The following is a 20,159-nucleotide window of genomic DNA, read 5'->3' as shown; positions in this document are numbered from 1 at the left end:
TGCCCACTGGTCGCGGAAAGCCTCAAGCGTACCGGTAAACACCGCATGCTCCATCTCCAGGGTCACCCGGGCGCGGAGAATTCCACGGAAGAGAGGCAGACAGTCCGAGCGACCGCCCCCACGGGCCACGCCCAACCTGGACCTGTGGATGGCCACTTTGGACAGGCCCAGGAGCAAGCCCACGAGGACGTCCACCGACCTGCCCGCCCCCCCCCCCCTCCTCACCGGGCGGCCAAAGATCAGGAGTGTGGGACTGAAGTGCAGCCAGAACTTGAGGAGCAGCCCCTCCAAATAATCAAACAGGGGCTGCAGCCTCCCACATCCGGTGAACAAATGAAACACCGACTCGTCCAGGCCGCAGAAATCGCAGATGGCCTGGGAGTCCATGAAGTGGCGTATTCGCCTATTGGACTCGACTGCTCCGTGCAACACTCTCCACCCCAGATCCCCAATGGGAACACGGGAGGATCCCCGAGTAGAGAGCCCTCCACGTGGGACCCCCGTCTCCGCCGGACGGCAGGATGGTACGCCAGGGCGTGTCCAGGCGAGAGACGAGGGCGAGGAAGTGGAGAGTGTGCAGGAGCAGCCCGTACAGGAAATCCCTCCGTGCAGAGTGAAATCGCACGGAGGGGAGCCTATACATCGTGTTAATTGTATCCATTTGATTTATATCAATGTGTTAATTGCATTCAGGTGGTGTGTGTTTTTTTTTATTTGTTATAATCTGTTCAGCTTTTTTTTCTTTTTTTTTCCAAATTAGGCCCCCCTTTTATAAGAAGGGGGGGGTGTGGGGTGTGCTTAAGTACTAAAAACCCAAAGAAACCAAAACCAAGTTTTCAAATTAAAATTTTATTATCCTCGTTCAGGATGCACTCCAGCCCCTGCGGTGCCCACCGGTCGCAGAAAGCCTCAAGCGTACCGGCAGACACCGCGTGCTCCATCTCCAGGGCCACCCGGGCGCGGAGCAACCCGCGAAAGAGAGGCAGACAGGCCGAGCGCCCGCCCCCACGGACCACGAGCATCCTGGACCTGTGGATAGCCACCTTTGACAGGCCCAGGAGCAGGCCCACGAGGACGTCCACCGACCTGCCCGCCCCCCTCCTCACCGGGCGGCCAAAGATCAGGAGCGTGGGACTGAAGTGCAGCCAGAACTTGAGGAGCAGCCCCTCCAAATAATGGAACAGGGGCTGCAGTCTCGCACACCCAGCGTACAAATGAAAAACGGACTCCTCCAGGCCGCAGAAAAAGCAAGCGGCCTGGGTGTCCGTAAAATGGCGTAGCCGCCTATTGCACGGGACTGCTCTGTGCAACACCCTCCACCCCAGATCCCCAAAGTAACACGGGAGGACCCCCGTCTCCGCCGGACGGCAGGATGGCACGCCAGGGCGTGTCCGGGCGAGAGACGAGGGCGAGGAAGTGGATGGTGTGCAGGAGCAGCCCGTACAGGAAATCCCTCCGTGCAGAGCGAAATCGCATGGAGGGGAGCCTATACATCGTGTTAATTGTATCCATTTGATTTATATCAATGTGTTAATTGCATTCAGGTAGTGTGTGTCAATTGGGCACTCTCTTGCATCCATTTATAAGAGAGCAGATCCAGGGTCTGGGGTGGGTATAATGTGGAGCTCTGCAAAAGCAATTGAAGAGTAGGTGCTAGTATTTTTTTTCTTTTTTCTTTTTTACCAAATTAGGCCCCCCTTTTATAAGAAGGGGGGGGTGTGGGGTGTGCTTAAGTACTAAAAACCAAACAAACCAAAACCAAGTGTTCAAATCAAAATTTTATTATCCTCGTTCAGGATGCACTCCAGCCCCTGCGGTGCCCACCGGTCGCGAAAAGCCTCGAGCGTACCGGCAGACACCGCGTGCTCCATCTCCAGGGCCACCCGGGCGCGGAGCAACCCGCGAAAGAGAGGCAGACAGGCCGAGCGACCGCCCCCACGGACCGCGAGCATCCTGGACCTGTGGATAGCCACCTTGGACAGGCCCAGGAGCAGGCCCACGAGGACGTCCACCGATCTGCCCGCCCCCCTCCTCACCGGGCGGCCAAAGATCAGGAGCGTGGGACTGAAATGCAGCCAGAACTTGAGGAGCAGCCCCTCCAAATAATGGAACAGGGGCTGCAGTCTCGCACACCCAGTGTACAAATGAAAAACGGACTCCTCCAGGCCGCAGAAAAAGCAAGCGGCCTGGGTGTCCGTAAAATGGTGTAGCCGCCTATTGCACGGGACCGCTCCATGCAACACCCTCCACCCCAGATCCCCAAAGTAACACGGGAGGACCCCTGAATAGAGAGCCCCCCACTGGGGACCCCCGTCCCCGCTGGATGGCACGCCAGGGCGTGTCCGGGCGAGAGACGAGGGCGAGGAAATGGAGAGTGTGCAGGAGCAGCCCGTACAGGAAATCCCTCCGTGCAGAGTGAAATCACACGGAGGGGAGCCTATACATCATGTTAATTGTATCCATTTGATTTATATCAATGTGTTAATTGTATTCAGGTGGTGTGTATCAATTGGGCACTCTTGCATCCATTTATAAGAGAGCAGATCCAGGGTCTGGGGTGGGTATAATGTGGAGCTCTGCAAAAGCAATTGAAGAGTAGGTGCTAGTATTCTATGCTTCACTACCTGGCTATCCAATTTATAACATGGTAGTAGTGACTGGTTGCCTAAAAGGTGGAGGTTGGAAATTATGATTTTTTTTGGACTCAAAGCAAAACTTGAAAGCCTAGTAGCTTTGTGGAAGATGGCAGAAAGCAAGTTTAAATCATTGAGGTATAATTTCCCTCTGATGTTCCGAGTCTGAACCATGTGACCAGTGGAAGAATGAAGTTGCTATGTGGACATGGGTTACAACTTTACCGAAGAGAAAACAAGGCATAGCCTTGGCACTGTTGCTTCCTGAATGAAGTAAAATCAGAAGTGAGGTATTTTCTGAGATGGATGCAAATCTTTTGGATAATGATTAAGGTTTTATCTTTCTAATAGAATTTTTGGATCAAATCTACATGAAAGATGACCTGTTAAGTGGTTATGGGATCTGGTCAGGATTTGATAATTACAGAAAATGGATGGTCATTCAATGGAAGAATATATCATTGACTTTAACATTGTACAAAATGTTGACAAAGTTCCAATTGGCAATCCCTAGATTGGTATTGGCGTTTAAATTACTAGATTTGTGCTAAGGTGTCTCATGGACAGGTAACTGGTCCTAACTGGCAAACAGCTCTCAGAAAAGGAGACTTTGTTGGATCAAATGTCTGCTGCCATAAAAAATTTCCTGGGGAAAGTCATTCCCTTCAGCCTCCATGGAACAAATGGGGTCTTCTGCTGTGACACACAGAATGGAAGATTCTATAGTTACCAGGTTTTGAAATGTTCCACATACTAAATGTAGGTGCCAGTCCAGGTTTCAAAATTTAAGAGATGAGATGTGGGCATTGTTCTAATGAAGGATTAAAGTCAGCCAGATTGGTGATGAAAGCAGGTACAACAAATCTAGTTATATCAACATTAGACAAAACTGGGACAATAATAATGGGCAAATGAATTCCAGGAATGCCCAAGGAAAAATCTTTAGATGTGACTAAGTATCATTGAGGCAAATTGCCCAGAGTGAAGATGCAGGGTCTTTGAAATGATTCATGAAGAAAGTAGTTCTGAGGAAGAGGATAAAGACAAAGATGATTGTGAACAGATTATACTGGTCACTAGGAGTTTTAATCCTGCAATGAATGTGTTAGTTGCAGATTCCTTTAATTGTGCGGTGTATGTACTTCAACTGTATGTGGGGTAGATTGGTTAAAATGTTATCTTGATTCACTAAGTCGTGAGGATTGATGCAAGGTTAAAGGATAAAAATTCTACATGTTTCAGGTTTGGAGATGACCGTACCTTGAGCTCACTCAGTGATAATTCCATGCAAGATAGCTGGACTAAGCCACTTTAAGTATGGATGTAGTCTCTTGTGAGATACCTATGCTTTTGGGTAAACTTTCCATGAAAAAGGCAAAAATGGAACTTGACATGGAACATGATGAGGCAATCATTTTTGGGAAATTGGTTTATTTGCAGCTTACCTGGTCAAGGCAATATTGTAACCTCTTAATAAAACCTGATGTTTCTTACCAGCATGTTAGGCAAATATTAATAGCATCAGGTGATAAGGATGAGAGATTCTTTTCTAAAGTTACTGACCAGTAGGGTGGGCAAAGATCCTGCTAGAAGATGCAGGTGTAGTTGATGAGGAATATATGAGGCACAGAGATTAGTGAGAACTGTGAAATCTGCAAGAAGTAGAGACTGACACCCCCACGTTCCATTAGTATGTGATTTTAATGAGGTAGTTGCTATGGATCTAAAGGTATGGAACAAAGATAGAAATGTTTTCATATGTTTTATTGACCTGGTTACAAGATTTAGTATTTCTACACTAACATAGTAAGGAGAAGGTTATTCTAGATTAAAATTATGGAAAAATGGTTAGGGACTGGACTTGGGACACCAGCAAAGTTTTTGATTGATAAAGGAGGTGAATTTGCTAATGTGGAGTTCAGATGTGTGAGAATATTAATTTAATTATCATGAATACAGCAGCTGAGGGCCCTTTTAGCATTGGTCTTTGTGAATGGAATAATGCTGTGATTGAGAGTATGGTGCATAAAATTTTGGCTGATCGAACAGTGTCAACTGCCCTAGCATAGGCAGTTCAGGCAAAGAATTCTCTTCAGATGGTTGCAGGATATAGTCCTTACTAACTAGTCTATGGATGCAATCCCAAATTAACTTCTGTCCTTTATGATCATGTTCCTGCTCTAGAAGGTACTACAATTAGTGCCATTTTTTCTGAGCATTTAAATGCTATGCATGTAGGGAGACACATTTTTTGAAGCTGACGTATCAGAAAATTCATAAGCACTGAGTCATTGTAATGGACCATCTGAGACAGTTCAATTCAGGAGATTTGGTAAACCATAAAGACGGTCATAGGGAAATTGAAAGGCCCTGGTAAGGTAATGGGTTGTGATGGCAAGACAGTAATTGTTCAATATGGCAATCAAACAGTTAAGGTTCATTCCTCATGATTAATTGGAATTAATTATAAAATCTGACTGAGCAGTTGATAGAAATAAACAAAGCGCCTTGTGCATCAGATGTTCCTTTTTTCATTATTCAGTTCCTGAGGTACAGACTGAGGGAGATCAAGTGGTAATGTCAGTGATCAAGAAACACATGACAGCTATCACATCCACAGAACAATTAACCAAAGTGGGTACACAGGTGATATCTGTTCCAGAAGGGACGAATGGAGGGATGCAACAATTTTGGGACGTGCAGGCAAAGCTACTAGTATATTTAAATTTTGGACGTAGAAGATGTAGCTTGACTAGGTCAGTCAATGAAACAAAGACCACAGAACTAGGGGCAGAAGTCCTCATTATTGTGAAGTTTTGATGGCTGCCAATAAACTAGAGGATAAACAAGTAAGAGGCAAAAAAAAGGAGTTAGATAGTTGGAAAAAATTTGGGCTTTATTTTGAGGTAACAAATAAGGGTCAACCAGCTTTGTCGCATAGATGGGTTTGTACTGAAAAAGTCCTTGCAGATGGGACTTATAAGGCTAAAGCAAGATTGGTAGCTAGGGGTTTTGAAGGGAAATTGGGCGATACAGATGTTCGAATGGATTCTCCCACTGCTGGAGAAGTAATCTTAAAAATCTTTTTGGCTCTTTTGGCAACATATTTATGACTGTTGTTCCCATCCTGGAGAATTGTACTAGGTCATCACAGAAAGGTGATCTTCTATCTAAAAGAAGGGACAGAGCAATCACTAAGCTAGATTGGTCAGTTGAACTGGTTGTGCACTCTGACTAGACCAGATGCTAGTTTTGCTGTATTGGAGTTAAGTACTTCAACAAAACACTCCATGGTAGAGAATGTTTTTAGGGGGGGGAAAAAAAAAGATAAATGCGTACTTAAATCCCCATCCTTAGGTGACCCAAAGAAAATGAAGCTTTTTTCTTTAGCGATGCTTCACATGCTAATCTTCCTGCTGGATATTCTCGTGCAGCTGGTTTCTTAATGTTTCTTATGGGCGAGAATGGGAAATATTGCCCTTTTTTATCTTGGGAAGCTAAGAGGAAAAAAAAGGGTTGTTAAAAGTACTCTGGCTGCTGAAACACTGGCTCTTGTCAACGCAGTGGATATGGGATTCTATTTGGCAAATATTTTGAGTCATCCTGTACAATGGGAGTACTGAAGATAGTATATCCATTGAATGTTATGTAGACAATCATTCATTGTGGGATAATGTTTGCTCTATGAAAAATGTGAGTAAGATTACAGATTGACCTTGCTGGCTTGAAACAAATGTTGGTGAGAAAGAAAATCTGTAAAATTAAATGGGTGAATTCAAGCCATCAACTGTCAGATTTTTTTTTAACTAAAAGAAGTACATGTACAAAAATTATTCTGGGTCCTGGAGAGGGTTGCCTCACAATGTAATGCTTTGATAGTATAAGTTGTACAGTATATGTGTGTTAATTGTTACACACCATCCTGGAAGGACGAGAATTTTAAAATCGAGGCTTTGCCAGATCGGGAGCTAATGTAGATCAGCGAGCACAGGGTTGATGGGTGAATGGGATATGTTGCAAATGTGAAAGTAAGTGGACTTAGTGATGAGTAGGATATGGGATTCAAAACTCAGCTTTGAGAAACGTGTACAGTCTGGAAGCAGCCAGAGAGGGGGATGGAGTGAGTGGCAAGGGTGCAAAGTTTTTGGTTTTGATTTTTCCAATGTGCAACTGGAGGAAATTCTGTCTCATTCATGACTTTACATCAGACAGGCAGTCAAAGGAGGCGGTGGAGATGTACAGCTGGGTGTTATCAGCAGACATATGGAAGAAAAAGACATCCCTGATGATGGATGATACTAAAGGGTAACATGTAAAAATTGGAAGAGGGAGTAACCAAAGATGGATCCTTGGGGTAATCTGGAAGTGACCAGACAGGTGGGGTGGAAAGATAAACCATTCTTTAAATTAAGTCAGTAAAACTGGAAGATAGTGTACATGACATTACTACATTTGTGTCACTTGCCCATAGAGTAATAATGTAATCAATTTGACTAGATCTGTGATCTACCGTTTATTACAAAATGATTGTGCTAGCATTACTGGTCTTTAAGTGGCCACCAGAAGATGGCCCAGATAATGTCAACTCTAATATTCTCACCGTCTCTTCCTGTGAAGAAGTGCCTACCAACAGGACAGCTGGGATAAGGTACTCAATGCCAGGTGATCAAATATTTGGTGTTCTAACATCATGCTTACCCAAACGAGTCAGCTTTTGAGGGGGGGGTGGGGGGGAAGGAAGAGATAGGGCTTTTTGTGGAATATTACCCTCAAGGAGGTGATTTAAACTGTAATGTTATTGACTTTAATACCCACAAGGACCAAAGCTGACTGTAATTTTATTTTCTTAAACTGTATCTGAAAGTGGACTACTCAGACATCACAAATACACTTATGTCTTGACACCCTCCCATCTGCCTTTCTTATACTGGTTACACAGTATAAGACAGGGACTATAACTAACTGACAAAGAAGCACGAGTCAATTGCTTGAGGCTTCCATTGCACTGGCTGACTGCATCTCCCACACAAGATAATTAAGTTGGAGCCAAGCCTACATTACACTGCCAAATCTGAACTGAGGCATATTATTTAAATCACTCTTAATAAGTACCACCACAATCCACAGAGTTGCTATATATTTGTAATGCTACACACCAACAGTGACATTCTTACTTCCAAACCACTTTAATTTACAAAGTGTGACTAAAATAAAGCTGGCACATGTCATTGATGCATAAATTTTTTGGTTTTATTTTATTTATCCAGCTGCCTGCCATCCACTGAATTATTTTTATTGCTGGCAAGATGCAGTATTGGGTTGTGGACTTCATGACAGCAGTTAGTACCATTGTGAGGATGGACAAGGGGGTGTGATTTCAAGGAAGCAAGTATGAAAATATACTTCACTTGCACAAACTGATGTTTAACAAGTGAAAATTAAAAACATGAGTCAGAAGAGAGAATAAAAAGCTAAATAGTTCGCTGTCCCAGTTGTTCAGTACATCAGCTCTCTGTCCTCGGCTATCAAACAGGTGCAGGAATCACAGGGCAATGCAATGCTACACATCACAGGCTTCAATCTGGAGGTCGCAAGGAGCCTTCAAGGCAACATTGGATTCTGTTTATACTTTGAAACATCTTAACCCAGCTATGGAGAACCTCCTTTTTAGATTCACATTATCCAGACAACTAGATATTTGCTTTGACTATTTGAGCTGTTTTTATTTTGCATATCCAATCAGACTGAATTTACACATCTATTGATGCATTACGTAGTAAAAATTATATTAACAAAATTTGGAATTGTTTTGAGAAATGCCCCCATCCCACCTTTTCTTTTTCAGAGTCAGAAGGTAGAGCAAGACTCGAGAGATTGAATGACAGAAAATTAGTCACTTTTATAACATTTTGACTTAATTACACCATCATATTGCAATATCATTACATCATCTGCACAGTGTGGAACAGGGTTATTTGGTCAGAAAACAGGTGTGGTTAATTTAAATGGGTCTATTTATTGCCAGTCATGCACCCAGCGCATGTGTAATTTGGGAGTTAATAATCTTCTACACCCTCAAACAAAAAAAGCCAAAACTCTTCACTGTATTACAGTATTTAGTGAGAAAAATTCAGATACAAACTGAAAACAGCAATACTCCAGGGATGACATCAAGAAGCAAAAACACCCTGAGCAAAGACTGTGCAGGTCATCAACAGGTGAATCATTGCTGAAATGTATTTATATTAGAAATGCACCTTCTGAAGCAGTTTTCTAATAATGGATAATGTTCCCACTGCTGTAGAAATCACCCCATGTGTGTTGTGGGGTGGTTTCTACAGCAACTAGATACACTTTGTTGTTTTAATGCCATAAACAGTGAGGCTGGTACCTTCTCCAGTGGTTGGGATGTTATGCACCCATCAGTGACTGCAAAATAACTTCACTGGTTTGTACAAAGGTGGACAGAAACAGGTCAGCTGTTCAGTCCACTGGCAACCAAAACACACAGGCAATCTCTGCCCCTCACCTCCATCTTCAAGTCACTTTACACGAATGCTTCTGTTGAGGACAGCACTATCAGAGCTGTGGGTTGAAACCAGCAATTATCAATTCTCACCTACAGTCAGTTTTTAAAAGAATTACAAGGCTCCTTTTTACAGATGATATTTTGTTATTGGTGGGTTCATCTAGGGATCTAGTGCATTATCCAATTAACATTTTGAACAATGGGTTAACCAGTGGGATGTGGCAAGAGAAGATTTCAACAAAATTGATTACAGGGGCAATTATTGATTTTATAGGCCCCGGGAGGATGTCAAGTTCAGCCTGGACATTCATCTTCAGCAACAGGAAAGTATCAATGCAGTTTAATCCTGTGGCATATAAAACATTTGCCAAACAGTTCTCCTTCATGGTTTAGAACTCCCAGACAAAAACAGAAGGACTTCTCTTGGCCCATGTAGGAGATCTAGTGAGGTGGATTTGTGGCAAAAAGGGGCAATAGCTGCATTGAAGGAAGGCTCCAGCCTATACCAACCTATCGCTGAGTACTATGGAGACCTAATCATAGCAGACATATCCCTTTGGAAAGCATAGGTGTAGTATACAGGAGTTTTTCATCTGTTACTCAGTATCTAGCCAGGCTCTCTTAAAACTCCTCACTTTAAAGCAATGGCAATCCATAAGTTTGGAAACATGTTTGAAAAAAGTTTATTGAATCCCCGTGACTATCTAAATTTTTGAAATAAATCACACTTCACAATTGATCATGGTACAGCAGTCTCAAACCAGTAGGATTTGCCAGCTTCTGGGATACCTGGGCTGATCAGTACAATGGTGCTCTCATTGCATCTGTCCTTGCACAACTTTCAAGGACGAATAATTGCGCTACAAAGCTTAAAACTTGGACTCTGGACCCAAGATTCAGTAACATTTTTGTTAAGTCAAATGTAACAGGAGAGTTTCTGTCCTTCGAGACATATATATTCCATATAGATCATTTTAAATTTGAGACAGCTTCAAAAGGGGACGCCAAGCAGTGTATTAAAAATGTTTCTGCTATGCAGAGACACTTCACCTGACTCACAAAAGAGCTTTATTTGATCCAATGGGATCTGTTGCTTGCATTCCTCCAGGGCAAAAGAAAATAAGGGCAGAAGTAAATATGATTTTGAATTACTGTCAAAAATAAGTAGGCTATTATGTCATCCAGAAGCCACTACCAATTTGTCAACCAAAATGTTAAAAGGGTTAACATTTTGATTATTTATCATTTGTCTACATGAAATAAATTCCAGAGGATAAATATAGCAATTATAGTGAGATTCCAGATGGGCATCATTGTCACACAACTTGTATTTATATAGTACCTTTAACATAGAAAAATGTTTCTGTGCTTCACAGAGGCGCAAGGAAAATGGAGAGTTAAAGGCGAGACTAGGAGGGTGACGATAAGCTTGGTCAAAGAGGTAGGTTTTAAGGAAGGTCTTGAACAGGAGGTATAAAAGATGGAGAGGATTAAGGAAACCTGACTGGAGGGATTCAAACAGAAAGATAGGCTAAGATCTGGGAAGCAACAGTTAGTTTGAGTATCTAGGAAAGGAAAGGGGGTTGTAAATGGGGCATTAGATAGCAGGGACAGAAGAGTCAAGGGTGTCTTTTTTTTTTAGAGGGAGGAAAACACCATTGATTCAATTAGCCACTAGAGCAACAAAGTTGATGGGCAATGTCACTGGCAAGAGTTGTGATTCTACATTAAAGGTAAAGTCACCCTAATAATCCAGGATCATCTGGTGGTCTTCAGTGTATTTAAGGGCAAAAGGAACTTAGCAAATTCATCTCGCCTAATTATCACCAGAACTTAGAGGTGCTGTAAGAATTCCAGACTCAATTTTTTTTTTGCTTTGAACATTCAACTCAATTCATATATAGTGTAAGCTTGGTTATTGTATAAGATTAATATATTGTCAAACTTTGCTTTTTTATTTAAATTTTTATGTATTAATAAATCTGGACCTGTAGTCTTAGTGGTGTCTTATTTTTCTGTCTTCTGGAGGTGCTGGGAGAGTGTGGTGGGTATCTCATGTATTCTCCATTAAACAAGTTACTAGAGTTCGAGGTAGATCTGAGTTACACCAATTCCTACATAGCAGTGACTGAAGACTCAAAGGTTTTGGTTCATAAAACTCAGTCTGCTTAGGGGAAGTTCAGGCCTGCCGTAAATGTGAAAAAAAACCCAACAATGTAACATGGACCTGCAGCAAATTAACTGAGTACCTCAGATGTATAGCCTCCAAACTATTGCATGATTCCTTTGAGCAACCACTGGAACTTTTTTCTTGAGCATTAGCAACACCGTTAACCCCAAGACTCCATCAAATGCCTTGCACAAGAAAAATGCACATCGCAAACATGAGGGCACGAAACATGGCAATGTGGCCACACCTGTAGCAATACCACCAGCAAGTCCCAGGGCCCATTACTTCCCAATTTTGTTTATATTCGGCTCTGGTATACTGCTGAATTCTCCCAAATCCAGTCCAATTTGCTAGAGTACGTCACCTGACTGACTATCACAACATATAGACCACCGGTTAGCGACATATGAGAAGTCACCGGAGGCAACGCAACTCCCCTTTATATGTACACCCTTGATACAATTATTTCCAAATATCGACTATTCTGGATTACAGTCAAAATCCGAATTTCTTCTGTTCTGTAAGAATGATAACGGGAAACTCGTTTCACTTCTTGAAATTTCCCTACTGTGCCAACTGTGAAGTACTTTGTTTGAAGTGCACTGTTTTATAAAGTAATTAAAAAGGTGACTCATGTGCACCTACACACACAATAAAGGTGATAATAACTGTGCACAAATACCTGATATTTCAAAACTTCCATTACTATATTCTTTTGGAATTTAATCTCAAATTTAAATCGGTCTAGTCATAACTTCATATCGTGGCAAATTCTCACGCATAAACTAAAGCACTGATGGATAGCACATGACAAGATAAGGGCTAACGTGCCCAAACTACTCCGGCCATGACAAAATAATGTTATGTTCAAGCTCTTTTCGTTATCGTTGAGAAAGCTGGAAATAAATGCAGTCAGACCCAAGCAAAGTCGAGGAAAAGCAATGGAGCGCGACGATGTACAAATGAAAAGATATGATTGAAATTATCCGCTGGTCTTCTGAGGGGTTTAGAACTTCAAGAAAAAGGAATTCACAATCATAGTTAACACCACAAATGACACAACATTCCTTCAACAATCTCACCACATATACTGGTAATAAATAACACATTGAGGTAGGGAGGATTATTGCCACGTAGTCAGGATATAACTATGAAAGCGGGAAGTTGTACAACACGGTGACTGTAAATCAACGCACTCCCGATTAGCCCCTTTCTCCCGATATGATCATCGCCCCGGATCCCCTTCACACCCAGCCAGCCAGCCAGCCAGCGGGCGCTCCTTGGCTGTAAGTCACAGAACAGCGGGGGCTTGCAAATTACGTTAACGAGACTTTCACATCTATGATAAATTCAACAGCTGCAGCGAACAGATCGAAAGGGTGAACAAATACACGAAATAAATCAATAAAGTGGGCTGAGCGGTTACTCACGGTGCGCTCACGAGACCCAACCGTCGAAGTGCTCATGGTTTCTTTCAGACGTTGATTGTTTTGGTTTTTTTCTCCCCCTTGTGATCGGTGAACAGGTTTGGGAGCAAATTTCCGTTAAATGTATGTGACCTTCGAGGCGGTGGGTGGAGAACGGGCTGCTGAACAAGTGTCTTCGTGATTGATGTAATGGGATCTAGTGTCAATAGGGGGCGATTCTCGGGAGGAAAGAGGAGGGGGTTACACAGTAACAAGTGCAATTTCTGACAAAGAAGGTCTGGTTTGCAAAGTTATTGAAAAAAATCTAAATAAAATATTACACGATTATTAATTCCGGTGTATTAATTACAACGCGGTTTAGAATCATGTGCCCCCACCAAAATGTTCTGGAGGCTCGAACGTGCTTCTCACTATTTGTTTAGCTTTTATGCTACCCATCCGGGGTGTACTCGAACTGCAGCTCGTGTCCACCAAACCAATGGGTAGCTCAACGGCTTGCTGAGACTTAACGGTGCAATGTCTTCATGAAAATGTGTTGGCAAAAACCTTCCATTCGTTTACGAACATTCAACACAACTTGTTTAACTTGCTCGGAGCATTATCACAATAAGTAACACGCGGTTCTGCTGCTTCACGAAATAAAAACAATGCGAAACACTTTTTCCAATTTTGTCCCATCATCCCCTTAAAGCGCTGGCTTCAACTGGAGTGCAGTTCCAGACAACAGCTGCAGTCTGTTCCCTCACCCGACTGCCCATGTACTCGACAGGTTATTCAACCACTGGGGCATTACAGCACAACCTAATCCTGTCTTTATCCAATATGCACAATGCAATTTTCATTAGACGGCAATCAGTGAAAGGAACCTTGGCTAAATTCCCAACTGCTGCAGCTGAGATCAGTTAACACATCACCCAGGCTTGAACTGGGGATTTTAAAGGTCTATATGACTCATGTACTTATGGTGGGTAGTATCTTTACCCACTATGCCACCACCAGGAGGACTCACCAAATAAGATGGTCCCATCCATTTGCTACAGATGAAGTTAAATATTAATGATTTATAACTTCATCTGTCATTCAAAGCTATCAGTGGATATAGAACTGTAAGAAGAGATGGAGGTACAGTTAATGTAAATTTGCTGGGGATTTCAGATACTTGCATTTATTTGGAAATTAAGTTTAATTAAACTGTAACCCAAATATTTAAATGGTTGTGCTATAGTACTTCAATTTAAATTTGTGTCACGAAAGTGGTATTTTACAGCTACATCAAAAACCATACACTTTCCAGAGGATTCCATATAAGGCCAGACAGTTACCCATAGCCGAATCCATGGTGATGATTTGACTGGTCCACCATAACGCATTCTGAGACCAAAAAACCTGGACTATTAATCCACAACAAATCACTTTGCTTCTTGCAGTCATGAAAGTGGGACATTCCAAGCTCATCACACATCAAACTCCATCCAGGAAAGTTCAATGGTCTGAGCCATACTCTTATGTACATTTTCCTGGAGCTGGAAGAGGGGACAGCATTGGTCACTAATTGCTAGAAAGAAAGATTTGCATTTATATAGCACTCTATCATTTCTCTCAGAAATGTCATAAAGCACTTCAATACATATACTTCAGCTGGACGGCAGAGATGGTCTGGGGCATTTGCTACTAAGCATCCCACCAGACTTGGGAGGGACAGTATGGGTTACAGCTTTCTAAAACTTATCAATGTTGTTGTCTAATTAGGCGGTAGGGACGAAGTTCAAGCAGGTCACATCTGGTTAAGGTTAGATGAAACCCACCTGTCTAAGCTAGATTTAATTAATGTAATACAATAAATATCATAGAATTTTGTGTAATTAATGAGGAGGAGCTAGTTAAGTTAAAAGCATCAAAGATTAACCTTTTGGGCTGGGTAGCATGGGGGTTAAATTGGTTAACCCTCGAAAACAGGTGCAGGGATCGCGGTGTGCAATTAACCCGTGCCCATTGGTTGAGATGCAGGTAGCATTTAACATTTGTGCGGCCTGATGATCTACATGATTGCTGCGTGCAGCCAGAGCTGCCTACGCTGTTGATTGGCTGCACGCACCAGCAGGGGGCCCCAATATTGGGAGCGGCTAGCACTACTTAAAGGCAGCCTGCACCTCTTAAAGGGGAGGTGCACTGTGGCTGCAAGTAGTGTACCAAATGCTTGGTACACTGGAAACACATTAGTTGACCTATGCTTGTCAACTAATTTTGTGCTACAGGAAAGTGAGGAATGGCTGCGCCTGCGAAAGAGCGTGCACATAGGTTCTCAGACAACGCACTGGAGGCCTTGGTGCAAGAGATGGGTGCATGGAGGGGCATCCTTTATCCACGGGGGGCGGGGGGGGCAGGAGGCCCTCCAGACACATGCTGAAGAGGCAATGGGAGGAAGTCGCGCACAAAATAAATGCCAGGAAGTTCAAATGATTTGACACAAGTGATCAAGGTGAGTGATTTCGACTGTCAAGTGGCATATCCTATCAACTGCACCACGAGCCTCATCCACTGCTCCATGCACCACACCCCCTGTCACCCACCTACCAACAAACTCTTTCCATCAGAAAGCAACTCTTCAAATCAGGTGCTGCATCTCACCCTCACACCGTACCACTCTTGCAAGCTGCAATCCCACAACTCACAGGTCACACACTGGCAGATATTTAACCATGACAGCCACATCACCCAAACACCTTGCAGTACACTCATTGACATACTTCCCTCTTTCTGGAAGGAGAAGGTGGCGAACAATAGAAGGCAACAGGAAAGACCTGGGACAGGCACGCCTACACATCCTCACCCCTATGGAGGAGACAGTGCTGTCGATCATAGGAACATAGGAACAGGAGTAGGCCATACAGCCCCTCGTGCCTGTTGATCTGTGATCTAACTCCATATACCCGCCTTTGGCCCATATCCCTTAATACCTTTGGTTGCCAAAAAGCTATCTATCTCAGATTTAAATTTAGCAATTGAGCTAGTATCAATTGCTGTTTGCGGAAGAGAGTTCCAAACTTCTACCACCCTTTGTGTGTAGAAATGTTTTCTAATCTCGCTCCTGAAAGGTCTGGCTCTAATTTTTAGACTGTGCCCCCTACTCCTAGAATCCCAAACCAGCGGAAATAGTTTCCCTCTATCCAACTTATCTGTTCCCTTTAATATCTTATAAACTTCGATCAGATCACCCCTTAACCTTCGAAACTCCAGAGAATACAACCCCAATTTGTGTAATCTCGTCTCGTAACTTAACCCTTGAAATCCGGGTATCATTCCAGTAAAACTACGCTGCGCTCCCTCCACGGCCAATATGTCCTTCCGAAGGTGCGGTGCCCAGAACTGCTCACACTACTCCAGGTGCAGTCTAACCAGGGTTTTGTATAGTTGCAGCATAACTTCTGTCCCCTTGTACTCTAGTCCTCTAGATATAAAGGCCAGCATTCCATTAGCCTTATTGGTTATTTTCTGCACCTGTTCATGACACTTCAATGATCTATCCACCTGAACCCCTAAGTCTCTTTGGACATCCACTGTTCTTAACTTTTTACCATTTAGAAAGTACCCTGTTCTATCCTTTTGTGATCCAAAGTGGATGACCTCACATTTTTCTACATTGAATTCCACTTGCCACAGTTTTGCCCATTCACCTAATCTATCAATATTCCTTTGTAATTTTATGTTTTCATCTCCACTGCTTACAATGCCACCAATCTTTGTGTCATCGGCAAACTTAGATATGAGACTTTCTATGCCTTCATCTACGTCGTTAATAAATATTGTGAATAATTGAGGCCCCAAGACAGATCTCTGTGGGACTCCACTAGTCACATCCTGCCAATGTGAGTACCTACCCATTATCCCTACTCTCTGTTGCCTTTCGCTCAGCCAACTTCCGAACCAAGTCCGTGCTTTTCCCTCGATTCCATGGGCTTTTATCTTAGCTCACAGTCTTTTATGTGGGACCTTATCAAATGCTTTCTGGAAGTCCATATAAGTAACATCCATTGACATTCCCCTGTCCACTACTTTAGTCACCTCTTCAAAAAATCAATCAGGTTTGTCAGGCACGACCTACCTTTCACAAATCCATGCTGGCTCTCTCTGATTAACTGAAAATTCTCGAGGTGTTCAGTCACCCTATCCTTAATTATAGACTCTAGCATTTTCCCCACAACAGATGTTAGGCTAACTGGTCTATAATTCCCTGGTTTCCCTCTCTCTCTTTTCTTAAAAAGCAGAGTGACATGTGCAATTTTCCAATTTAGAGGGACAGTTGCTGAATCTATAGAACTTTGAAAGATTATAGTTAGGGCATCTGCAATGTGCTCACCTGCTTCCTTTAAAACCCTGGGATGGAAACCATCTGGTCCTGGGGATTTGTCACTCTTTAGTGCTATTATTTTCTTCATTACTGTTGTTTTACTTATGTTAATTTTATCGAGTCCCTGTCACCGATTCAATATTAGTTTTCTTGGGATTTCCGGCATGCTATCCTCTTTTTCTACTGTAAATACTGACGCAAAGTAATCGTTCAACATGTCCGCCATTTCCTCATTGGGCGGATCCTCACTGCGGCCATGACCACTGGCGATGCTGGAGATATTGATGATGAGGATCTCTGCATACCCAAACCTCCTTCTCGCTTCCCACTTCTCCCTCATCCCACAATTTTTTCTGACGCACGTGTTGCAGATGGTGTCAGTATGCACGTCTTACTTTCTCCTCTCCCCGCAACACAACTCAACCTGTGTCCCTTTGTCATTTCAAATATCCATGAACTAGAACCGGCACCGTCAGAGGAGGCAGAGGAAGATGACAGTGATGATGCAGACACACCATCACTCAATCTTACACTCACAGCCACCAGTTCAGAGACGGACACTGCGCGTACTTTAGAGACCAGGATAAAGGAGGGATCTTCACGTGGTGAGACACCGGGTACAAGTGCACAGGAGTCGGGGTGGGGGGAATGGATACCGCAAGTGTCATCTCGCCAGAGGGCGAGGTCGCACACTAGTTCTGCTGCAGAGGAGTCTGATGATGACTTTGACGGGCGAGGCTACAGAAGAAGACTGATGGGCATTTAAACCAAATGCTTGGTACACTGGAAAGCCTGCCAGAAAGCCTGCGCACAATGTCAAGGGGCATGGAGGAGTCCAGCTCCAAGTCGGCACAGGGATTTGCACAGAGCTTGGAGCCCATCCTTTCCCACATGGAATGGGTGGTCACCTCCATCAGCACACCTGCAGAACCCACCAAGATGCAGCATCTAATGACTGATGTCACAGCTTTAATTGGAACACAAACATCTGCCATCCAAAGCCTGACCGCTACTTTGGAAGTTCAGACTGCCGCTGTCATGGCTCTGGGTACCACAATGGAAAGGGGTTCTGGGACATCACAGCAGTACAACAATCTGTTCTCCAGCAGATCACCAGGATTGCTGAGGTGCCGCCCCGGTAGACTGGCAGTGGTGCCATGGAAGACGAACCTGTTGTTCTCTCTCAGGATGATAGCATTCCTGCTCCCACCCCTGCCAGTGCCCTTGCTGTTGCCTGTCAGCAAGCCAGGCCAGACTGCTGCAGCCCAGGCTGAGATGGTTCAGTCTGAAGCCGGGCCCTCTCAGCTCAGAGCTGCTCGAGGTCATCTCCCAAGGCCATCTGCATGCTCCTCTATTGAAGGTCAGCAGCCGTCCACCACCCACACTCCAGCCACTGGAGATGCACCTCATAGGAGCACTAGGAAAGGTAAAGGCACACGAACGACAGGCACTAAGGGAATGCACAAGGGTGAATAGTCTCATGTTGTTTCAGTCATTTCATGTGTTGATTTATAAATTTGGATTTGAATTTGCATTTGGTGGTGGTTCTTATTTCTGCGATGAGCTGATGGAAGGAGCAATAAGGAGGATGATTTGATGGTCATGTGGAAGAGGAAAGGTAAGGAGTGTGGGACTGTTGGTGAATGGGGAGGTGTCATTGAGGTTACTGGTATTGCTCATTATTCATCTGATCTCGCAGAGTTCTGGCAGACAAAGCCTGTCTACCTTATTGCTTCCCTGCCACCTCCTCCTTCTCCGCCTCCTTCCTCTTATGGCAGCTTGTCCTGCTCTGCTTGGCCTCTCTGCATGCTGCCAGTCAGGTTCCAATCACAGAGGAAGCCCTAGCAGACTACCCATGTCTGGCAACAACCTTGTTCAACACACTATTTTAAATACCACCAACAGCACTGCTCGACCAGCCAGACCAGCCTATATAATATTTCAACTTTCTCCAAGTATAGGAAACTTCCACAAATGCCCACAATTGTACCAGCCGCTAGAATAACTAATCCAGCAACTAACCTGTAACTCCTGCATGCTCCCTTTTAATAGCAATCATGGCGGTGGGGGGGGGGGGGGGGGGGGCGGTGGTGGTGGTCCTTCATGCCCTTAACTCCTGTTCAGCTGTGCGGGGTTAGGGCAGTGCATTGGCTGGAGCGGGGAATTTGAAAATGCCGCCAGCTCCTTCCAAATCAGCGTTGCACACTGATTAGCATCATAATCTCCCTACTTTACGTGCTGCTTCATTTGTTAGGTGTGTGTGCGCAAACGCCTTTACCAAGGTGGCATCCTGTACACGTCACACCGGAAGTGTGCGCGCGCATCTCGGACGCCATTTTCGGGGCTTAGGTGTCCGCATAGCGCCTCCAGAACGAGTGCTGCGCAGCACAATTTAGCCCCTTTGATGCCTTAGAATGCTAAAGGAGACTAGAGAAGTAAAATTTGTGGTACACTGGCTACAGTAATGAAAGATACATTGGGTATTGGAGAGGATCCACAGGATTGGAATAAGGCAAAGGTAATACCTATAGTTAAAAAGGAGATACAAAATGGAACGTATATTAAAAAGCAGGTTGGAACAGAATCTATGTACATCATGTCTACAGCACAGAAACAGGCCATTCGGCCTAACTGGTCTATGTCAGCGTTCATGCTCCACACGAGCCTCCTCCCTCCTCATTTCATCTAACCCTATCAGTATACCATTCTATTCCTTTCTACCTTGTGTGCTTATCTAGCTCCCCTTAAATGCATCTCTGCTATTCAAATACTTCTCGTGGTAGCGCATTCCACATTCTTACCACTCGTTGGGTAAAGACGTTTCTCCTGAATGCCCTATTGGATTTATTAGTGGCTATCTTATATTTATGGCCTGTAGTTTTGGACTCCTCCACAAGTGGAAACATTTTCTCTACATCTACTCTATCAAACCTATCATTATCTTGATGACCTCTATCAAGTCACCCCTAGGGAAAAGAGCCCCAGCCTGTTTAGACTTTCCTGATAAGAAAATCCTTTCAGTTCTGGTATCATCCTTGTGAAACTTTTTTGC

General features: G+C 43.8%; 1 protein-coding gene across 3 annotated transcripts in view; it reads right to left on the bottom strand.

The window, feature by feature from the left end:
- Positions 1 to 20,159, bottom strand: part of LOC137334768 (ninjurin-2-like) — a 294,378-nt gene that overhangs the window by 196,768 nt on the left and 77,451 nt on the right. The window contains exon 1 of one of the 3 annotated variants that reach the window (XM_067999723.1): positions 12,763 to 15,585. The exons of the other annotated variants lie outside the window; for them this stretch is intronic. Coding sequence (XP_067855824.1) covers positions 12,763 to 12,798 — 36 coding nt within the window. The 5' untranslated portion in view covers positions 12,799 to 15,585. Of the gene's footprint in view, positions 1 to 12,762; positions 15,586 to 20,159 lie in introns of those variants that run through there. 3 annotated transcript variants of the gene reach the window in all.

The sequence above is a fragment of the Heptranchias perlo genome, chromosome 18 (genome assembly GCF_035084215.1).
Source record: "Heptranchias perlo isolate sHepPer1 chromosome 18, sHepPer1.hap1, whole genome shotgun sequence".
Classification (NCBI taxonomy): Eukaryota; Metazoa; Chordata; class Chondrichthyes; order Hexanchiformes; family Hexanchidae; genus Heptranchias; species Heptranchias perlo.
This window is presented reverse-complemented; position numbering and strand designations above follow the sequence as displayed.